Source organism: Taeniopygia guttata, chromosome 2 (assembly GCF_048771995.1).
Source record: "Taeniopygia guttata chromosome 2, bTaeGut7.mat, whole genome shotgun sequence".
Classification (NCBI taxonomy): Eukaryota; Metazoa; Chordata; class Aves; order Passeriformes; family Estrildidae; genus Taeniopygia; species Taeniopygia guttata.
In genome coordinates, this window is record NC_133026.1 from 21,253,159 (window position 1) to 21,275,445 (window position 22,287).

At 37.5% G+C, this 22,287-nt stretch overlaps 2 protein-coding genes across 5 annotated transcripts in view; both read left to right on the forward strand.

Annotated features, from left to right (window-relative positions):
• The window catches only part of MINDY3 (MINDY lysine 48 deubiquitinase 3), a 49,830-nt gene extending 33,597 nt beyond the window's left edge, over window positions 1-16,233 (forward strand). For all 4 annotated transcript variants that reach the window (XM_072925498.1, XM_030264611.4, XM_072925497.1 and 1 more), the window contains 5 exons: window positions 5,204-5,276; window positions 6,056-6,128; window positions 11,088-11,175; window positions 14,253-14,324; window positions 15,176-16,233. In XM_072925498.1, the coding sequence (XP_072781599.1) occupies window positions 5,204-5,276; window positions 6,056-6,128; window positions 11,088-11,175; window positions 14,253-14,324; window positions 15,176-15,325 (456 nt within the window). In that variant the 3' untranslated portion in view covers window positions 15,326-16,233. The remainder of the gene's footprint in view (window positions 1-5,203; window positions 5,277-6,055; window positions 6,129-11,087; window positions 11,176-14,252; window positions 14,325-15,175) is intronic.
• Window positions 16,234-21,859: 5,626 nt separating this feature from the next.
• The window catches only part of ITGA8 (integrin subunit alpha 8), a 111,169-nt gene continuing 110,741 nt past the window's right edge, over window positions 21,860-22,287 (forward strand). Inside the window, exon 1 of the mRNA XM_030264613.4 lies at window positions 21,860-22,255. Coding sequence (XP_030120473.4) covers window positions 22,071-22,255 — 185 coding nt within the window. The 5' untranslated portion in view covers window positions 21,860-22,070. The remainder of the gene's footprint in view (window positions 22,256-22,287) is intronic.

Consider the following 22,287-nt stretch of genomic DNA (forward strand, 5'->3'; position numbering starts at 1 on the left):
GAAAGCAAGGAACATGTTGAAGAAGCTCTTATTTTTTAATGAATGAGCAAGTGAATTGTTGCCTTCTTGTGACGTTTTAAACTAAACCACCAACATCTGTGGCAATGTAACTGTAAATAGGTATTCACTGTACTTTTGAGTTTCTCTTATTTTTAAAAACTGCAATGCTGTGGCTTTTTTTGTTGGCTGTGTTATTAAACCGTTCTTTCCCAAAGGAATGGAGGATATATTGTGGTTTTTATAACTTGCTCGAGTGTATGTTAAAAGCCCCGCTTTCCAGCTGAATAGGCTAACAGGGTCCTCAGATTTCTGTTACTAATTCTTCTTTGGTTTGTGTTCACTTTTCTTCCACAGCCTCACCCCACCCTTGGATCAAGTAGGCTCTCTTTTCTGTCTGGTACTATGGGTGAAGGGAAAAAGAGTTTGAAGTATTCCATATGTAGCTTTTTTTTTTCTTTCCTATTGAGAACTCTTTTCTGTCCTCAGCAAGGTACTCCAGGTACTGTAGATGAAATGCAGTCATTTCACTTTTGCAAGGCAACGTACAGCTAGAGCAAATTTGCTTCCTTTTACCCACCTTCTTGCAGCAAATTGCTTATCATGAATGTTCCTCTTCCAGCACCCCCACTATCCCTTGATGAACACTTTCAGATAAACTGTTGTCTTTTCGTGGTCTAAACTACAAGGCCTGTATTTTATTTTCTAAGCCCTGATAAGAATTCCGCTACTTTGGGAGTGGCGTTCTTCCTTTTGTGTCTTTTTCTTCTCTTCTTATTCAAGGAAAGTATTTTGGCATTTTCTGAATCCCATATAGGCTCACAGCCCCTCTTCAAGGCTTAGGAGGATACAGTATATGATCTTTGACACCTGCAATTCTGAAGTGGAAATGGTTGTGGCCACAGAGCTCTTGTATAGCAACAGAAAAGTCCAGGACCTTTCCTTCAGTTTTTCCATATACATCTGTCAAGTGGGAAACACCTTATACTCCTTCAAGTATTGTTGGGGTATGTTCCAGTAGTTTGGCATTTTTTAATGCCTTCTCTCATGGAAGATAGTATGCTGCATAGCAATGGCACATTCTATTGGCCAGCACAAGAAAATAATGGTAAGCAGTCTGTGCAGGGCACTGCCCCCTGCAAACTACTGGTGTGGATGATGCCCCTGAACACAAATGGAAGTCTTTAACTACTCTTCATTTGCCATCTCTCTGTTCAGTGCCAGACTCATAGTCTTTTAAACTAAAGTTATGTCCAATAACATCAAATGGTTTAGGACTGACTTACAGGTATGTGCTCTAAGATTTGACTTGCTTTGTTACCATGGCATAATTCTCTAATTGTCCCTTTCCAGACAGACCCTTCACAATAGTGTGCCTAGATTGACAGTAGATGCTATGTTAGTATTTTTAGAACCAGTAACTTTATACCTCAGTGGTCTCAATGCTTCCTCAGTTGATGCCTAAGAGGAGAAAAGATCTATGATATTTCTGTAACTGTTCAGTTCTTTGTATGACAGTAATAATGGCCTCCCATTTTAGATCTTAAGGACTTTCTTTTCCTTGGTTTGATAAATAGCTCCTAGGAAAACCTACACAAAAAGCTGTTATTTAATTTCAAGCAATGCCTAAATTCTATTGAGCCTTCTTCATCTTAATGAGAGTTCAGCAACTGGATTTTTATATCATTCTAAATCTTTTAACCTATTTTTGCTACTATAGTGATGATACATTTCCTGCTTTCCAACTGATACCAGTCTGTGTTGAATTTTAATTTTTGATTCACTTCCTACAAGTCCAAGTCCTACTGGCAGGGTTTTTCAGAGGTGAGAAAAAGGTTGTGGAAAAAGAAGACAAGTTCTCGATGTGTCTGTATAGCTCACAAGATCATTATCACTACCTAAGAACAAAAGAACCAACACTGACATTTCACTGATGTACAAAGCACTAGAGGAGAATCAGACTCCTACTTATTCGCTGACATTTTGGTTCAGTCCCTACAAGTAAAATTATCTGCTACCTTTAGGACACAAAGTCATTTGTATGTCTGGTGATACATATGGCACTTCTGCTCCTTGCCCCCAAATAAAGCTGCATTCAATTAATTCTATTCTCTCTTAGTTAAGCAAGTTGTTATATCTCAGGCTATAAATAGCATTTTAGTTCTGGCTTTGGTAGCAGAATTCCTTCATCTTTTGAAGAAGAACATGATCTGTGTGCTCCGGGGTAGGTAGAGTGAATGTGGAGATTCATTGCAAATGAATGATTACAACCACAGGATGATCTGAAGTTGGACATTCTAATTTCAGAGCACTATCCAATTTGAAATGCATTTCAGTCATATGTGAAAGACCTGTGTGTCCAAATTACAATGATGCAGTTACATAGTACATCAGTAGGATTGTGTGAGGTGTCTTTTCTCTTTCAAAATACAATCTCCAAAGGAACCTTGCTGACACACAAAATCAAATTTCTTTTTGAACTCATTCCTCACTGAGATGCTCTGCCTGGCATCCAGTTTCAACAATCAGTTGTGAGATTCCTGTAAAATTTAAATTGGGCAATGGATTCAGAAGTCAACTAGAGAGATGGGAATCACTTTCGGAGATCACATCAACCTTGTTTTCTTAGAAAGCCATTTTGGAAAAGTTGATGCCTTGAAAGCCACTGATTATGGCATTGAGAAATACACACTTTTCTCTGTAATACAAGACTGGATTGAATAAACTTCAGTTCTCCAGATGCAATTAAGTTACAGCAAGTTAAAAAATTGATAAACGAACAGTGTTTCTGTATTGTTTTTAGGTAAATTTTTAAGAAGTTAGTATTACAATATATAATTATTCCACATATCACTCAGTAGTGATAGTGTAGAACCATAAAGCAGTTAATATGGAAGCATATTTCATTTTTCAAGGCAATGGGTCTTTCAGGATGTGATTTTTGTAAAAAATTCATAGCCAGCATTTCAGTGTGGCTTAGCCATTATGTTCTGCTTTGGATTTGTAGAATGAAAAGTTTGGGAATGTTTTCATTAAAACTTATGAAGAATATTTTTTGCCTCTGAGGCTAAGCATGGGATCTTAAAATAACTGGTACAACTGATGAGAATAACTTTTCAAAGTAATATAAAATGACTTGTTTGTGTATCACAAGAGCCAATGAGTGAAACATGATTTTTGGGACATGTTGTACTTAGTATTGGAAATAATTATTGTAATTAACTGTTTATGAGATTCCCTTATATGGAACTTTCACGGCATGTGTTACATCAAAATACAATTCATAAGGCTGGGGTGGGGAATCTATTTTGGCACATGTGGTGAAATATCAGCTTGGGCAGCTGAAATATGTTTTTGTTAGATGTTTATCACATTTTCAGCTTTATTGCATGAAGGACTTATGGTATTTTTTTCCCCAGTACAAATATATGGACTAATTAAAGTTTTTAAAGTTATCTTCATATTGCAAGTGAATGACATGATAAGTTAAGAGGTTATGTGGGATTTGTATGTAAACGATCTTACATTTTAAACTTTTTATACTACAACAATCTCAGCAAAAAGTTAGAATTATTTTATATACAAATATTTTTGGTCGTCTTACTCTAAGGCAGCTTTTCTAGCTTTCCATCTGAATTTACTTGCTTAGAGCATTAGTAGTCACAATCAGTGAATAAAAAATGTTAATGTGTAACAATATGGAGGCTTTATTATATTTGAAAGCTCATTTAAAAGAGAGAATTTTCAGTATGACTAATGCATTTAGTGATTTCATCTCTGAGTTCTTCCTATTTCTACATACATGAACTGAAAAACTAAGGACCTGGAAAATTAAAATGCTAACAGAAATACACACTATTTTCAATTGTACTATGAAAAAAAATGTTGGCAGTTGCAGAAGACTTTCTTTCAAGAATCTGTTTTGCATCACATGAAACTGTGGAAAGTACTACATTAAGAAGATAATTTGTGGGTAGGGAGGACAACGCAAATGGTAGTTTTTATTCTTGGATTACATTAAGATTGTGTGGAAGGAACTGCATATTCATAAACCAAAGTAGAACTATGTGGTTTATATTTGAAATTATATGCCTATGCCATTGGAAGTTACTCTGGGTTATATCCTTCCATACCATTGGCAAGTCTAAGCGTTCTCCCTTGTTACATAGGCTTTGTGAGCTGCTGATTTTTTAAATAGGAAACTACCACTAAAATATCCCTTCTTCAGAGTTAAATCCTGAATACTGAAATCACTAATCATCTTGTCGTTAATAGGCTTTATATGCTATGGCATCATTGGTTTTAAACTGAGAAATATTTACATTAATTTATTATAATAAACACTGCGATAATGAAATGTATTCCTGCTTAGTATGTTTTGTATTCCAGATTATTTAAGTGTTCATCACATACTGCAAAATTTCATAGTGTATGTATGTGCCCTATATAATAACATAAGTGTTACTTATTATGACAGGGTATGTGCTCAACAACTGCACAACTTCATACTTTATTTGGCATCCTGAAACCAGCTTTGTTGAGCTAATACAGTCTTTCTATCTGAAAGTACTTTAAAGTATTTTAGAACAAATGTAAACATGAAGATACACTGTCAAAATATTGGTTTTCTTTAAATGTTCTAGTTACCATTCATTTATAAAATCAGTGGAAAATTTTTCATTTAACAGTGGGTTGGTTTCTATTAAGTCATATTTATGGATTCTTAACACTAATCACAATAATAACATTATTGTGATACTGAATTAATAAAAAAATCTAGCATTTCCATTTCCAGGACATAAAGCAAGCAATTTTCAAGTTGTTCTCATCAGGAGAGATGAGCAGGACAAAGGGACTCCTCCCAAATTAGTGTATTCTGTGCGCTTTCCCACTTGGAGCTCTTGAGTACAAGTGATTGCAATTGTAGTTTCCAATTAGCTTTTGTGCCACAACATCTGCATGATAAGACTTGCATAAAATTTGTGTAGAAGTTTGTGGAATAATCTTTAGCATACTTCTTGATTGTTTTATGTCTCTATCAGCAAAATTGCCAAATTACTTTAGCTTCTCTTCTGTCGTATTGAAATTTTCATTAATTTAGGTTCCAACTGGGTGTAGTATGGCTAAATATTTTCTTAGTAATCTGTATATGAAGTAAGGATGTTTTGTAAATTTTCTTTGTGGTTTCTTTTTTTCACCTCCATAGGACATGGCCCTTGTCGCTCCTGAAGCACCTTCAGAACAAGCAAGAAGAGTTTTCCAGACATATGACCCTGAGGGTAAGGGCTGTAGTTTGTGCTGAAATAAGATTTTTTTAATAGAAATGTACTCATGACGAGAGGAATGAAATGCCTAGTCCTTAAGAAATGTTCAGGACAGGAGTCAATCCACAAGTGACATTGAGCACCCTGGTCTGCTAGAAGGTCTCCCTGCCCACAGCAGGCAGATTGGAACTAGGTGATCTTTAAGGTCCCTTCTAACCCAAACCATTCCATAATTCTATAAAAAATTATCTGAGAATTCTGCAGTAAGGTAATTTGTGCAATAGAAAGTAGTTTTTAAAAGAGACGTTTTTTAACCTTGTTATGTTCTTTGTAATTAACATAAAGCTTAAATAAAATTTATTTCTCCTATATTAAATTTTCATTTAAAAACTGATCTGATATGATTCATTCTTCATGAGATTTTTTTCTTGAATGTATGCAGCATACACAGAAAATTTTCTTATGTTTTGGATAACAGAGGGATATCTAGCATTCAAGTACTATTTTAACTTATCAAAAGGGGAAAACAGAATAGTTATTATCCCAAGGTGTGTTGTGGAGAACTCTATAGCAAGTATTAAGCTTCTAAGTGTATGAGTGATAAATCCAGTTTCTGTATTGCACTTTTTTTTAAGTGTCAGAGAAGCATTTGAGAACTCCTTTCCTTCTAGAACCCAAACATTTGCTTGCAAATTTTACAGCTAAAGATATGTTGTATTTGCATTCTTAAGAGAAATTTGTTCTGGAAAGCATTTTGTTTCTTTTCCTCACAAGAAACTTTGCTGCTTCTTCAGATAATGGGTTTATACCTGACACACTTCTAGAAGATGTCATGAAGGCTCTGGACCTTGTTTCAGATCCTGAATAGTAAGTATAATAAAATTTAAATACTGCAGAAGTATCAATTAATTATATTAATTATAATTTAAGGCTTTTTTTCTTGATTTCGTTTACCACATATCTATTATAATTTTGGGTTGGTTTTGGGGTTTTTTCCTAGTTTTGATTTTTTTCCTGCTTTACATTCTGGGCACAGAGTGTTATTTTCAAATGTTAGGCTTTAAATTTAAGGGGAGAAATTAAAATTAAGATGTCTCTAACTTTGCTAGTAATAACTAGAAGGAAAAAAAAAAAAACCAAACCTACTGCATTACTATATATTGAGGGGATAATCAGGATTATATTTCTTTATATTAATGCGGGTGAAATGGTGCATCAGAAGAGCTAAACTGTTAAGGTATTCAGAGGCAAGTCTGGGTTACCACTGGATCTTTCTGCTGAGTTGGAAGCTGAAACTGCTTCAGTTACAGTTCTGTTTCCACCAGCAATCAGGACCTAGTAGTGTTTATAATTGCCATTTATTTTCAGAAACAACACATTGATTCCCAGGGTTGGAGTTAAAACTCAAATATTTTAGCTCTATTATGGACAGATAAGACTAATGTTAAGTGACAGCAGTTAACCCTCGATGTCAAAACTTACCACGTTTTGTGCCTAACCCAGAAAGGAGAGCCAAGCACTTGTACTTTTTTACTGCTCCAAAAGTTGCTTCTGCTCTCTTGTAAACATTTGGTCTAGTTTAGCTGGGTAAAAATGGAATGACTGTGGAGACAGAGCCATCTGAAATGTGATTGAGCCTATTTTCTGTCCTTTCGAATGTTTATAGTGTAGTTTATAATGAAGTTCACTTAGTTGTTCTCTGGAGGATAGGAGTAAAAATTGAAATAAAGAGATATCCAAACAAAAAGAAAGTACAAGACAAAAGGCTCACGTTCATATTATAACAATAAATGGTGTAATTTACATAAGACTTTGTTTTTAAAAGGAGGGGAAAGGAAAAAAAGCCATTGTTTAATGTCTGAGAAGATAACTTTTGCCTTTTTGTTCTACTGTCTCGATAAATCTGCAGAAATCCTCTTTCTTCATGCAGTTTTTTTTCTATTTGGCTGTTTCTTTTTCAGGCCATTTGTGCCATAGACCTGTCCTATTTTACTGTGCACTGCACATAAAATATAAATTGATGTCAAGGGCCAGTCAAAAGACCTGCTGTATTGACAAGCCATGATCAAACTATGCAATATGCAATCTGTCATGGTTTAAATCATCTCCTCTTAAATAAATACATTGCCTATTACTATTATCTTGGGAATCTACTCTGTTTGGGTTCTAGATGTTGTGTCTTTTTAGTGTGGAACACAAGTATAAATAATGTCTCTCAAACTCCATACAGGCTTTTTTGGTTGTTTTTTGTTTGCTTGTTCTTAAGTAAAATTAAAGGCCTTGCTTCCAAATGTAATATTAAATCTGTGGTTATCTAATCCAAGGCTTTAAGCTTATCACAATCTCAGAATGTATAAATATCAGACCTGATTAGAATTTTAGAACTGTAGAGGGGAAAACTCTATAGAGGAGGCATGAATTAGCAAGGTGGCTTAGCCAGTACTGAATGCTACTGTATGTGGTTTTAGTAAAATTTTCGAGTCTATTAATAAATGTTTCTGAGAACACACCTGTCTCATTTGTTTTGCCTGTTTCTGGAAACCATTTGATGCCCTTTAGGGCACTGATTTGAGCACATCTGCCAGTGTAGGTTTAGCTTGCTAAAACATTTCATGCTCTCTGTCTATATGACCGGAAGTGGAGGCTTTTGTCCCCACACACTTCTCAGCAATAATAGTACAAAGGCCATCACCCCAACACTTGTAACCTTTTGAGTTCAGGTGCCAGACTTTGCACTGAGGAGACTGAGGCACAGTCACACGTTTTCAGTAGCTCTGCTCTGGTACCAGTAGCATTGAAAGGTGTCAATGATTTGCTGAAGGAAAAAAACTGAGTTGAAACATAGTACAATCCAGGTTTATTAAATCTACCCTCCTGCTTAACTGATTGAATTTTGTACACTGACCATATTTAAAAACTTGTGGTGCTGTATTTTTAAACAGCTCTTGTATTTCTTTACTGAGTATATACCTTGCTTTAACTTTATTAAATAATTTTAAGTTCGCTGTAAAAATTATCTGTAATGGTTCTGTTTGTAAACACAATGTTTTTGCAACTGTGTTGCAGCACTTCAAGAATTTGGGCAGGTTTCAAACAGCCCCTGAAACAGCTGGAATTTTGCACTTTGAGAGCAGTGGGAATGAGGAATAGAAGGATTGAAGTCCATTATCTTGCAAATTCTCAGTCATGGTTTCACTTGAGTAGTGATTTTTAAAAAAAATAATAAATTAGCCTAGTTTATAGGATATCACATTCAGAGTTAGGAATTTTAAAATTCTTCTCCCAAGGACCTTAACAGAACCGCTCTCTTTAGATTTGCATAATACATCCTCTGTGCGTTGAGGGAGAAACAAACAGATTTCAAGTAACTTACTGCTAGTTCTATGTTCGGGCCAAGAAAAGAAGTTACTTAAAGATAAAGAAACATAAGTGGTAGCCAAAAGGAAAAATGCTTCTGTACAACAATCAAAAAGACCTTGGAAACTACACCTTCTTCTCATAGCCCCCAGCAAAAGAGACCTGGGGGGTGGTTAAGGGCCTAAGTAGTAAAAGAGGCATCTATGAGAAACAAAGAGTGTGTTTTCTGAAAGGAAAACTTAGTGTGTACACTAAAAAAATGGGAAGAATCTGGATTTATGGAATGGTAAATGTAAATACAACATAAAGCAGAGTTAAAGTCTGTAGACTAGTAAGTAAAGTTATAAAACAAAAACTGATAGTATTCTTCTGAGCCCGTCAGTGCCAAGGGGCTTGCAAAAGGTTTGTAGTTCTGAGAGATGATTCCCAATGTTTTAAAAGTTTTCCAAGTCAATTAGAAAAGTGCATTTTCATATATGCACTTCATATTCATCAGGGAAGGTGGTAGGGAGCAGTTCTCCTCATCACTAGAGAAAATTACAGAGTGGTTCTGCATTTAAGCCTTTTGATGGGTTGTGAGAGTAACTAATATTCTGAAATGTCAAAATAAGTAAAAAGAAAAAGCAAAATCCTGAAGAAACGTTAGAATTACATTGCTGAACTCTTTTAGGTTACCTGCCATTGTGAACTGTGCTGGTACCAAAGAGTATAGGAATGAGAAAGGTGACAAATAAACAGCAGGACTTAGAAAAGGATTTGAAGGCCAGTCTAGGGAAAATTCACATGTAAATGTTTCATGTGTAAGCATGAAATAGGAAGGAACATTTTTTGTAGATAAAGAATTGATCAAAGAATAAAAATGTCACTGTTTCTTAATGGAAGGGGATAATTAGAGGAATTTTACGAGAATTTGTATTAAGTCTATGACTTTTATTATTTTACCAGCAAGGATTTGAAAGTAGGGATTTGTATGATTGTTGCTGATACAAATGTGTTTGAGATGTTAGAAAAAAGAATGTGTAAGAGCAGCAGAAGTTAGTAGAAGATATGGAAACAGAGAAGTATCAAAGTAAATGTAGATTGGTTGCTCAGGAGATAAAGCAATGCTGATTTCACATACACATTGTAGGTCTGTGAAGTAAATACTACTGGTCAGGAAACAGATCTCAGGATTTAAACTCATAGTGATAGCCAGACATACGGAGCACGAGTCATAGGAGTTATGTCACTGCATAAATGCCTGATGTTTCATTCCATCTTGGAAAAAGTATATTATAGAAAGCTATCAACAAGGCTAATTAAACATACAGCATGCCATTAGTGCAAGAAAAAGCTAAGTTAGAACTGTTTGACCTGGAAAACATAGACAACCATTGACACAGTAAATAAGGAATAGCTATTAGTTGCTTTACACAATACAAAAATGAGGTGTCATCAAACTGAATCAGGTGACAGGTTCAAAACAGAGAAGGCACTTATTCCTAGAATCCATAGTTTAATTTGTATTTTTTGAGTGGAGTTTATTAAGAGCCAGAAATATAGATGGATTCAAAGCAAATTAGGCACATGCATGGAAAGAAAAATATGTATCTTTGTGTTTTAGATACTGCCTGTCACTGAAGAGATCTTTGAGCAGCAGACTGCTGGAAATGGGGAGGGTAACCTAAGGATGTGTGTTTGCCCTGTTGTTCTCTGTCGTAAGCATCCACTACTGACCAGTGTCAGGAACAGGATACTGGGCAAGAGGCTCTGTTGGTTTGACCCAGTGAGGACGTTCTTGTGCACGGTACAGCTTGTAACTCAAGCAGAGGGCTAGGTAGATGCAAATAGATGCAATCTGCTGCCTGTAGAAATATGTTGCTTAAATAGAATTATAGTCTCACGATTGACCTTCGTTTGCAGTGACCTGAAATTAGACTGTAGTCATGCAGTGAGGCTTCCAGATTAGTATTGTTAGTATTTCCATTGTTTGTTAGTTTTGGCTTCTTTGATACCAAGTACATGATGTAAATAAGAAATGTATCTGTTAAATTTAATTTTATTTCAGTGTAGTTAGAAAATCTTGGAAGGTATTCAAATCTCTGTTTAAAAACAGGTTGTTTGGCAGTGATAGAGCTATATTTGAAAGATGACTGGTTTTTGTATCTTTAAAGAATGCTTACAAGACAGCAAAATGCCTTTTGGGCTGTAAACCTGGATTTAGATTATATGGGTTTCAAATTATTTTACCAAATATGGTGGTCCTTCAGAATTATCACTTCTTTAATTTAAAATAACAGATTACTTTTACTTAAAAATAACCATGTTTTGGCAATTTGCATGCCATTCTGGTGCAGTTGTCACTTATGATTAAAAATAGAATAGTATTGCTATACTTGGCAGTCAGTACTGTGGTAGCACGGCATAACTTAGTCATGCAAGAATAAAAGTGTCTTACTCATACTTTTATATTCAATGTTTTTATCTTAGTGTAAACCTCATGAAGACCAAATTAGACCCAGAAGGACTGGGCATCATACTACTGGGTCCCTTTCTGCAAGAATTTTTCCCTGAGCAGGTAATCAATATAGCTTCATTGCTGCTGTTCTGTTTGGGTTTGAGATTCATTAAAAACTTCCATTAATATCACAAGAGTAAATTTTAATAAGTATTGCATTCATTTAACTCAGCTGATCAGCACATAACTTCTGTATTCCACCACAAATGGTAGACTTCTGTTTTCTATAACGTGTCCATGATTTTGTCAACTTTGCATGGAAGGAAACTCCATTGTTCTTAATTTAACTTCAGGAAATATATAATCATTTTGAGTGTGACATTGAATTGTTTCCCTACTCAGAAAGTTCATCTGAGTTTGGTTTTTCTGAGAATAAACAACCATACTGGTTTTATCAATATTAAAAAGGTTGCTTGCAATCAGGAAAAGGTTGCAAACATATTTAAAACTATTTTTTTATATATTTCTTGATAATTTTTGACAGTTTAACAAAAAATGCATGATTGATTTAATATATGTTAGGGCATTGGAAATTTATTTTCAAACTCTCAGTCTGTTATGTATATTCTTTAAGACTGCACTACTACAGAGAGGCAGGTGTTAAGCTAGCACTGCTGTCCTCTTTCCCCTTTGCCTTGGATCACATTTTCCTCCTGTCACACTGCCTCTCTGACACCAGAAGCCTCTTTAAAGAGATTTGTGGTAAACTAGAACAGGGAGCTGGTCTGGATAAGAGCTTTATTTGCAGGTGTGTGGGAGCTTGTTCCATGGCCATACACATGGTTGTATTGACAAAAAAGAGGTTTACCTAGGGTAGAAGAATAGGCTGGTGGAAGAAGGACAAGGGCTGAGAGGAGTAGTTTTTTAAAGACTTTTTAGCTTAATGTGTCACTGAAACTATGTGGGTTAATTTCTACAGTCAAGGAAATATGAAACTGATGAGTTTAAATGCCTTCAGCAAGATTCTTTTTGTTAGGATTGTGCAGCACTGGTTATAACATTCTGTACTATGAAGCATTCTAGTCAGTCAGAAGACACTAGAATTGCACTGCCAAAGATGGTAGGGACTGAATATATCATTCAGAGGCTTTCATCATCTGGAGGAAAGAGAAGAAGGAGTTTGTCTTTATTTTCTCTGGCCTTTTAGAATTACATCTGCATTGTATTTTTGCCAACTGTTTCTTCTTCCTTTCAGTTGTTTATATGGAAGTGGAAATATATGTACAATTTCTTTGTTTATATATTTATTTATTATTACATATACATAATAATAATTTATTTTTTACAATTATATTAAATTTGCAAATCTGGAAGACTCCACTGCTTCATTTTAGGCCCCAGAAGAATGAAGTTCAGAATGCCAAAGAACATCCTCCATAATTGGCTGTGCCTAAACTGTCCAGTACCATGGGCCATAGGGAGGTAGAGGAGAAAAGAGCCATTGTGTGGGACTGCTGCTTCTCATGCCTGTCATAAGGGTATCATTGACTGAAGAAGGGGAGCTGGAGAACAAACCACAGTGCAATCATGGGCAGAACCCTGCCTTGGTCACGTTGCTGGAGGAGCTCTGCCTCCTGTTAAAGTTGGCGCCCCTGAGTCAATGCCTGTCTGTCAAGTGCTAATTCCCTGCTACATGTGATTCCCCAGCACTCAGTTTTTCATGTCCTGCTAAACCTTCACTAGCTCTAGTAAAAAACATAGGAACTGTTACTGCCTTATGGGTGCTATTTGAGCAATCAGCATATTTCGGACTGGAACCTGCCAGTATCCATTTTTTTCAATCTGTCTGTACTCTGTGGATCAGGTAGCAGTAGCCCTTACCCATTCTGACACCTTGCTAAGAATTCTTTCTGAAAGTGAAATTCTGCAGAAATGAAGATGAGTATCTTTGAAAGTCTTTCTTTCAAATACTGTGAGGAAATAGCAGATACCAGTGATGGCTGGAATTGCTGATGCTAATATTTGAACATCTAGCTAGGTCTCAGAAGATCCAGGTTAGATTCCTTTGCTGAGAATATTCAAACCCCTATTCTTATTCTCCTAAAAAGTACTCAGCTCCACTTCAAAAGCAGGAAGGTATCTCAGCTTTCCTTCTGAAAGCTATTGGCTTAGAAAAATTATTCAAAGCTATTCAGCCTGACTCCTTACTACTTAGGGCAGTCACATTTGTTTGGTTTTTTAAACAATAACTGCACAAAATTCTTAACTACCATGGCACAGGAACTGGGGAACACCATTTTTTTCCCTTCTGGGTGAGCATAATTTCCTCAGGGAAATGAATGTATCCTCTTTCCTTCCCCAGGAAGGCTTAATTTTATTTATCTCTGGGAAGCAACTTCTGTAAGCAGAGTTACCACTTATCTTCCTTATCACCACCCTCCCTCCACTGAATAGCCTGGATGGCTGTGAAGGACCCATAGAATTTGTGAAACATTCAAGAGTAGAAAAATGAATTAGGGTTTTTTTAATCTGATGGATGTACTGTAACTTGAAAAGATTTATTCTCATTCCAGCTGATACTACACCTGATTTGTATTTTCTCGTTCAGTGAATCCAAAGCTTTCAGTCCTCTTAGGACTACAGCATTTAAACACCTGGAATGGTAAAGATCACCAAGAGCCAGTAGCTTTGCTGTTGGACCTCGGCAGAACCAGTGTCTTCAAAATCAGTTTACTTAGACAGGCATGGGAGCTTTTTACCTCTCAGATGGAGGGCCAGAGATTGGATCTGGTCCTTAGTAAAAACCTTTGTGGCATCCAAACCATCATAAATAAACATGCATATGACTACTGGATAAGGTTTCTCACAGTAAATATTAGGATGGCTGCTCCATACTCAGTGCTGAAGTTGTACTTCAGATTGTCCAGGAGAACACAGAAAATCATTACTTGCTCTTGGGGGCATTCCTCATTAATTTACTCACATCTAGTTTTTTTATTTCTGATAAGAAAGGTTAAATGAAGATTTTGTCACCTGAAAGAAAGTGGCAAAGTGAAATAAAGTGGAAAGTGAAAGAAATGGCACTTTTTAACAGTTCTCTCAAGTCTTGCTGGTTGAATGCATCTGTCTAGTTGTAAAGACAAGAGAAGCAAGGCACAATGGATGCCACATGAAATTAACTGGTTTCTTTCTATTAGGACTCCAGGGTTTCAGAGTCATTCACTGTTTACCATTACAATGGACTGAAGCAATCTAATTATAATGAAAAGGTAAGATTTACAATTAAGCCTAATAACAGTCATGAAGCAAAACTGAATATAGTTAAAGGCAAAATAGTCTGACTCGAAACAGGTCTTTTACAAAGCTATTATTTTGATAATTTTCTTCCAAAATTATATATTTGGAATTGGAAACTTCTTTGCTCTTAATTGTATTTGAGCTACTGTACTGGATTGCTTGGCCAGACCACATCTCTGAAACTGCATTTTGAAAAGAGCACTTCTCACATATACCTGTCATAAAGGGGTTTGAACTGTAAGGCACAGTGGAGATGTAACACACACAAAGTGCAACTTCTAGAAGTAACTCTACATCTAAATTCTGTTTTTTAGAAATTTTTTGAGTTTTTTTAGTAGTTCATGCTTGCATCAAAAAATCAGTATTTTTTTGAGCCATTTACTGAGGAAACAAAGACGACCTGTTTAATTTTCAGAATTCTTGAAAAAAGGGGTATACTAGACACAATATGACTGCTTCTAAGTTCCTGAAAGAGAATTCAGAGTAAAATATTGTGAGGCATTAAGAGACATAAGGAGCAAGAATGACTTAAGTAAGACTTCTTTCAGAAAATATACCTATTCAGTCTTTTGAATAGCTTGTAGTTATGTCCTTAAAATTATGCCTGTGAAATCTCCAGCAGTTCCATACCCCAAAATGTAAGCAGAAGCATTCAAGGATGAGGGTTTTTCAATTTCATACTTCCATTTCATTAAAAAAGGGAGTATGTAAAACTTCACAGATTTGATGTGTATCATAACAAATCCTCTCCTGACCTGGTGAAAATAATCATTTCATCTGCCAGGTCATGAACAGGCTGACAGAGTTGGGTTTACTTTGACAGGTCATGTATGTGGAAGGCACAGCAGTTGTCATGGGCTTTGAAGAGCCGATGCTGCAGACCGACGACACCCCGGTGAAGCGCTGCCTGCAGACCAAGTGGCCGTACATAGAACTGCTCTGGAGCACAGACCGCTCTCCTTCCCTGAACTGACGCCTTGGCCATGAACAGCGTCCAGCCCTCGGCTCCTCCGGCGGGCATGCGGGTTGGAGATTGCCTGGGGAGTGGTTCACTTTGTGTGGAGTTATACACTGGTATCATTGAGGAATTGTAAATAATGATTACAAACACTTTTTCAGTGTTAATTGGAATATTTAATTTTTTAATCAGATTGATTTCTATTATAATAGTTTGTCTTTTTTGGCCACTGTAGTACTGTTAATGTGAGTTATCCTAAAAAAAGCCTACTTATAAAGTCTTACCATTATTTTGCCATCTCATGAAGATTTGAAAAATTCTGATATTGCAGAATCTGCATATTAGATGTCAGATCTTTAAAACATGAAACATATTCAGCTTTCTCAGAATCATATAGGCATGTTTTATTATTTAAATTATATTAGCTTACATTACAGTACCATAATGTGTGGACTAGACTGGCCTTTGCACTGGATATGTTTTAATGAATTTAAATTTTCTGCAGTTTTTCCTAAAATGAATTTTACCTAAAGAGCTTGCACAATGTGACATAAATAAGATACATTTTTAGGAATAAGTATAATTCTTAAATACTCTTTCTTGGCAGTTGTATATTACTGTGGCTTAGTTATTGGGCATGTTAAAAGTGAACAGAAAATCTGAGGAAAAATAGATATATTAATATTTATTTGAATTTGTATAAAAGAAATGTAAAAACAGCAGAATTTCTTGCTCTATAATCTTTAAACTATTCAAAACTTACAATATTGCCAAATACCTCTTCTTAATTTGTCCAAACAGCAGTGTAAGCCAGCATTACTGTATGTGTTAAGTGCATGAGAACATCTGTTATTACATTATTATATTCCTTTATTTATTATCAACTTCTTAGCCCTAAAATAAAATCTTTTCCTTGAATCATATATTATTTGAAGTTGGGTTTACTTGGACTTGGTTGCTGCTTCTCTGAGATGATGAAAAGGAACCACAGGTTTAGAAATGTCGACTTTCAAGTTGAATGCATCCTGGCGGAGAAAAAGCCCACACCAAAAGCTAATTTCCTAACTTCTGGAATTACCATGATCATTTCTTATTGCAGACTGACAGCAGAGTATCTTAGTATTAAGAGAGTATTTTTGTTAGATTTCTTCTTCTGAAAAAAAAAAAATCCTTTGCAGATAACAATGATTTGAAAAGATTCTTTATTTTGTCCTAGGACTCACTTTACTTTGAACACAAGTATTCTGTCTTGCACTGTGGGCTTGACATTAAAGACTTGTGCAACAGTGGTATTACTGCTGAAAAATATAGGTAAATTAAGAGAATCTGCTTGTCAAGTATAGAACTTTACTTTTCAAAAATATTCAGGCTTGATAGGTATTTGTTTTAGCTGGTATTACACATTTAAGATAAATGTCTTTAGACTTCCACTGACACCTTGGAAAGGGGAAATTCGTTTTTCTTGCTCTTTCTCTTGAATTCTGGTATCTGTCCTTAGCTTGTACTAGAGTATCACACCAGATTTTGCACTGAATCATAGTTTGAATCTGTTAGAATATGCATCTTTTTTTCTAACCCACTCTCATAAAATTGATGTTCTGTCTCACAGAAAAAAAATAAATTAGAAGCCCACCTGATGTGAGATCTGTCTTTAGGCATTAGTCTGGATTAAAACTTTTGCTGTGCTCTAGAGACATTTAGCTGATGATGGTATGATACAAGAACCCTCATTCCTGTATCTTTTTTCCTTCATACTGCCTAGTTGTTAGAGGCCTGGATTCTGATTTACTTATTTTTGGATTAGAGAGGCTTACTAGCAGTGGTTTGTGGCATTTAGGCAGCTCATCTGAGAGCCTCAGCCAAGTGAACCCTTCTCCCCTTCCTTCCATGATGAGCATAATGGGAGAGATTCTGCCTGTATGGAAATTCACTTTTCGTCCCCTAGAAGAATGTGGTTATTTAGATGGCAGACTTAAAACATGCAGGACATTAATGTTTGCTTGATTTGCTTTCACAGAAAAATGTCTAGAAACCTATTTACAGGTTGTTCTGCTCTAAATGTTGCCTATGTGTGTACGTATATATTGCAGTTTGCAAATTGAGGCCTAGTCAATAAAATCAGAGCACTCTATGGGATTAAATGCATGCTGTAAGTAACCAGAGCAAATTGATAATGCTAACTGTAAGAAAGTATGTGAGCTAGATATGCAATTAAATGACATTTTGATTCATACTCTAGGGGTTTTTACATATTGCAGAGTTGTTCAATTTTAATTGCCAAGGAAAGGTCAGTATCTTCTGGGAGACAACTACTATCCTAGCTGACAACATGGTGCAGTTAGCAGGATGTTGAAGAGTTGTGGAAAACTGGCCTTTCCTTCTCATGTGTCAAAACCCTTTGAGATAGAAGATACATGTTGGTGTCCTTTTGCTCTAAACTCACTTTTGTAAAAAAGAGGTGGGTCAAAAAGGGGTCAACTGCTGGGTAAATGGTAAAAGAAATTATTTCCACTTCAAAGTACACTGAGGTTCACAGTCTGCTCCTAATAAGTTATCTAAGTAAAATGGAAGGACTACTTCTAGTGTGCTTCATATTAGCCCAAATGAGTTATATTTGAAGGCTGAAGGCTAACAAATACGTATTTGCTTTGTTGAAGTCTGAACTGTTAAAGGTAAGCAGCCAGTACAAACCCAAATGTAAATATCCTTGTTAGAATCCATGCAAAGGGCCCTTTAAAACAGTGAATCACTTAAGTACATGCTGGGCATTTTGGTTTTTGGATGCTTTTGTTGAAGTTCTGTTCCTTCAGACAATTACAGTTTATGCTTATCTGGTTCATCTGTATGCTTTCTCTTACCTTTTCAGTCCTTGTGTGGATGAGTTTAGGTTAAAGAAAGTCAAGATGGGCCTTGATGGAGCAGGCAAGTGTGGGAGTCAAAATCCACTGTGGGAGAGGAATGGCAGTGTCCCCACATCAGTTCCAAGCAGAAACAAGAACCTCTCTTAGGGCAAGGCACTGATTTGCTGTTCAACTAGATGAGTCTCTACAGTCAGGCTCTGGATGCTCCTGCTTGCAAGCAAGGCTGCTCAGCACACAACATCCAGCATGTTCTGGAGAGCACCTTCAGCTTCCTGCAGCTGTGCCAGCCCTGTGCTGCAGCTCTACTGCTGGTGATAGCCAGAGGTGCCATGGGATGGAACACTGCATCCACAGCTTCCTCTGCAGCATCCCATCCTTTGGGCTCTCACACACAAAGTCTCTGCTTTCACCAGCATGGTAGATTGGCTCATTAGTCTCCCTTTTATGTTGATTTGGTGTGGTTAATACCTATAACTAATGAAAAATCAGTATTTCCATTGGATCTCTTGAAAATAAACTGATTTTTCTGTAGACTATATGCTTTGATTGAAAGATGATTTAATCTGCTGAATCTAAACTTAGCCTTAATGCTTTTCATGTAGGAATTAGTTCAGCTAAGATTTTTAACTTGGACAATGTTCACAAAGGTAAGGTTCAAAGAGGAATGCTGAACATCTTTTGTCAGCATGTCATTTGTGGGATTCAAATCCCAGAAATTCACTCTCTTTGTAATGCATGGTCACATCCTCATTTTATCCTCTTGCAGCACAATAATAAATACAAAATACTGTCTGTGTAATTGCTCCAACTACAGTTCAGGAGAAGGCTTCTGGCCTACAGAAACAGAACTAGGAAACAATTGAAAGGAAAGATAAGATTTCCTGTGGGAATTGGACATTTCTGCTTATGTGCTGCCATTTTTTGAAAAGATTTAACAGTAAAATTATCACTAATTTTGATAAGATTTATGCTAAAAGCCCATACAATTCTTCAAAATTTGTTCTTCTGTTAGCATGTTCATTACTAAATAATAGCATAAATAGCATTAAAGCTCTGATAATAGAGCCTTCTACAAAATACTAATATTTAAGTTTCACCTCAGCAAAACTTTCCATAGAAGATTAGACTCATCTGTTTTTAAGATTGGGGACACCATAATGGCATTCTAACATCACTGACTGCACATAACATTAGCTCTAGAATTTCACACCATGAATTTTTTTTTTCTTCATAAATTACTAATCCCACATCTGACCTTCCATTTATTCTGTAAGGTAGATAATGATTTTTGGACTCTTGGCTAAATGTTCTTATAAAAGCTCCCTGTACTGGCTCCAGGTGTGGTTCTAGAGCCTATTAAAACTTTTTAGTTAGATATTCAAAGGAGTTAATATATCAGACCATAGGTATGTTAAAGTGCAAGCTTCAGTCTACCAACAACTGGGGGAGCTGCGTACCTCTTATGCGGTGCAGATGAGTGTGCACTTCAAACATTTCGAAAGTCCAAGGAAAGCAAGATGTTACATGAGCTTCTAGTGATCAGAACAGGTCCAGCTTGTTTAGGGAAACACTGAAAATTTGTAGAAACATAAATAATGTTATTTTTGTTTATCTCTTTGAATTTATTTGGAATATCGTGTATGCATATATCTCTATAGAGAGAAAAAAAAAAGGAAAAGGGGAGGGGGGGACTGCTACAGGTTAACACTTTGGGGATAAAAGGATCTTGAGAGTTCCTACTTTTCATTCTGTCCTGCCTTCCTACAGGTTTTAGCACTGATAGCCATTTGAAACACTTTTTTACTTTTTAAAATTAACTCAAAACAACCAGGTTAGGTGGCATGTGTTTTCTAACCAAAAAGCAGGTACAAAGGGAGCACATGAGAACTGCCTGTGTTCTTGCTTATGCCTCTTCAGCCTCATTTGTGTGAACACTCACCTATCTCCAACTGTGCTAATTACTGAATTTTAACTGTTTTGAGTGGATCAGTAAAAGTGGCTACAGGACCAGAATGTGCTGCCTTCTCACTTTTGAGCGCCTGCAGTCTAAGCAGCTCTCAGAGCCCCAGAAAATGCATTTGTGACACTCAGCCTTAGAACTGATTGCTGTGCTAAAAAGGAGCATTATCATCATCATCATCATCATCATCATCATCATCATCATCATCATTATTTAGCATAAGGCAACACAAGTTCTAAATAGATTCAGTTGCCTTCAAATTGCATGACTAATCCTAAAGTCATTCAGAAATACTTCTGAATTTATTACTGGTGCTTAGATCTGTAAGAGATATTGTACAATGTAAAATAATACAATAGTCTCAACAGTGGTGTTTCACTATTTAGCGAATATATTTTGCATAAATATGAAGAAAGCAGAGTTAAGGGATATTACAAGCCTGTGGGGACAACTAAGGGTCACACAGTTAATGCTGGAAATAAACACACTGTTCTATTTTTGTGTAAAGGAATGTCAGTCTTATCTGAATAATCTTGCCATAAAGCACTTAAAATAAAACAAACACAAAAGTAAAGTAACCAGAACCTCACAACAAAACAAACTGCTCTCAAATGCTTTCATAGGTAGATCTAATGTAGCATGTTTATAAATGAGTTCTCTATTCTTTTGATCTTTCTCTGACTCTGTTTGGACATACCTGCATTATAAATGCTGGAAAACAATTATTTTTCCTTCTTGTTACAGAGCTGATCACATGGAAAATAAAATGTTTCTCCTTTTCTTTCTACCTTTGGCCAGAAAAAAAATATTAATAATGTCCCCTGAAGATGTGAATGTGATACCACACTTAGCTTCGTAGGGGAAGGGAGCATTTCAGGCAGCCAGGTTTTTCTACACATTCTTAACAAAACCAGTTAAAACTATGTTGTGGAGCTTGCAGGGGCAGAACAGCTCAAGACAGGAATTATATATGCCCATCCTTTTTAATTACTTTATGAAGAAATTACCAGAGGAGCTTTCTAAAAGCACATTTCCATTTATGTGCCACGTTCAGCTGTTTTTTTTCTGTGGGAAAACCGGCATGACACCTGCGCCTGCATGGAGCTGTGCTAAAGGCACAGAGCTGTCTGTGCTCTGCGCCAGTGCGAGGTGTCCCCTCCAGCTCATTAAAGCTCCGCGTAGCCGGGCACTGACAGGGAAACTTCGAGAGAACAGAGGAATCGCATCTTCTAACGCGTTCTGGACTCTGTGCCCGGGTCTGCATCTTTCCCGTGGTTACAAGGGGTTTTATCGTTGCTGGGGTTCTTTGGTTTCTATTTAATAATGGCCATGCCGAGCAAACAAATAACAGTCTGAGGAAGGTTTACATTTTTTCAATGCACTGAAGTTTCCTAAAAGAGATTTTCAAGTACCAGGCTCTTCAGTTCAAACCCTTGAAAATTATGGAAGTCGAGAGAAATTCAACTCGAAACCACCAGCCCACACTCCGGCATCTCCCGCCGTGAACACGACCGCCCCACGGCAGCCACCGGTAGCTGCGGGGCAGTCACGGGGTGTCCGCTCAGCCGGCGTTTGTGGCGGGTTCACCGGCGGAGCTCCCGCCGCTCGCCTTCCGCAGGCGCGGCCCGGGGCCGCAGCTCCGCCGGCACCGCGGGCCTGCCCCGGCCGCGGCTGCGCTCCGCCAGGGGGCGCCCGAGCGCGCCTCCCCCGCGGGGCGAGCGGGGCCGAGCCTCCCGCGCCGCCCCCGCCCGCGCACGGCGGCAGCCGGACCGCTCCTCACCGCACCGCACCTCTCCGCTCCTCACTGCACCTCTCCTCACCGCACCTCTCCTCACCGCACCTCTCCGCTCCTCACCGCACCTCTCCTCACCGCACCGCACGGCCGCCGCACAACTGCGCTCCGCTGCGCCAGCTGGAGCCGGCCGCGGAGGCGGCGAGGATGCTGCCCCTCAGCCGCGGGCGGCCCCGCCGCTGGCAGCACCCGCTGCTCCTCCTGTCAGCGCTGCTCTGGGCGCCGCCGCTGGTGGCTTTCAACCTGGACGAGGAGAAGCTGACCGTGTACAGCGGGCCCCCAGGCAGCTACTTCGGGTACTCCGTGGACTTCTACATCCCCAACCCCAGCACGTGAGTGCCGCCGCCGGGGGTGACGGAGCCGG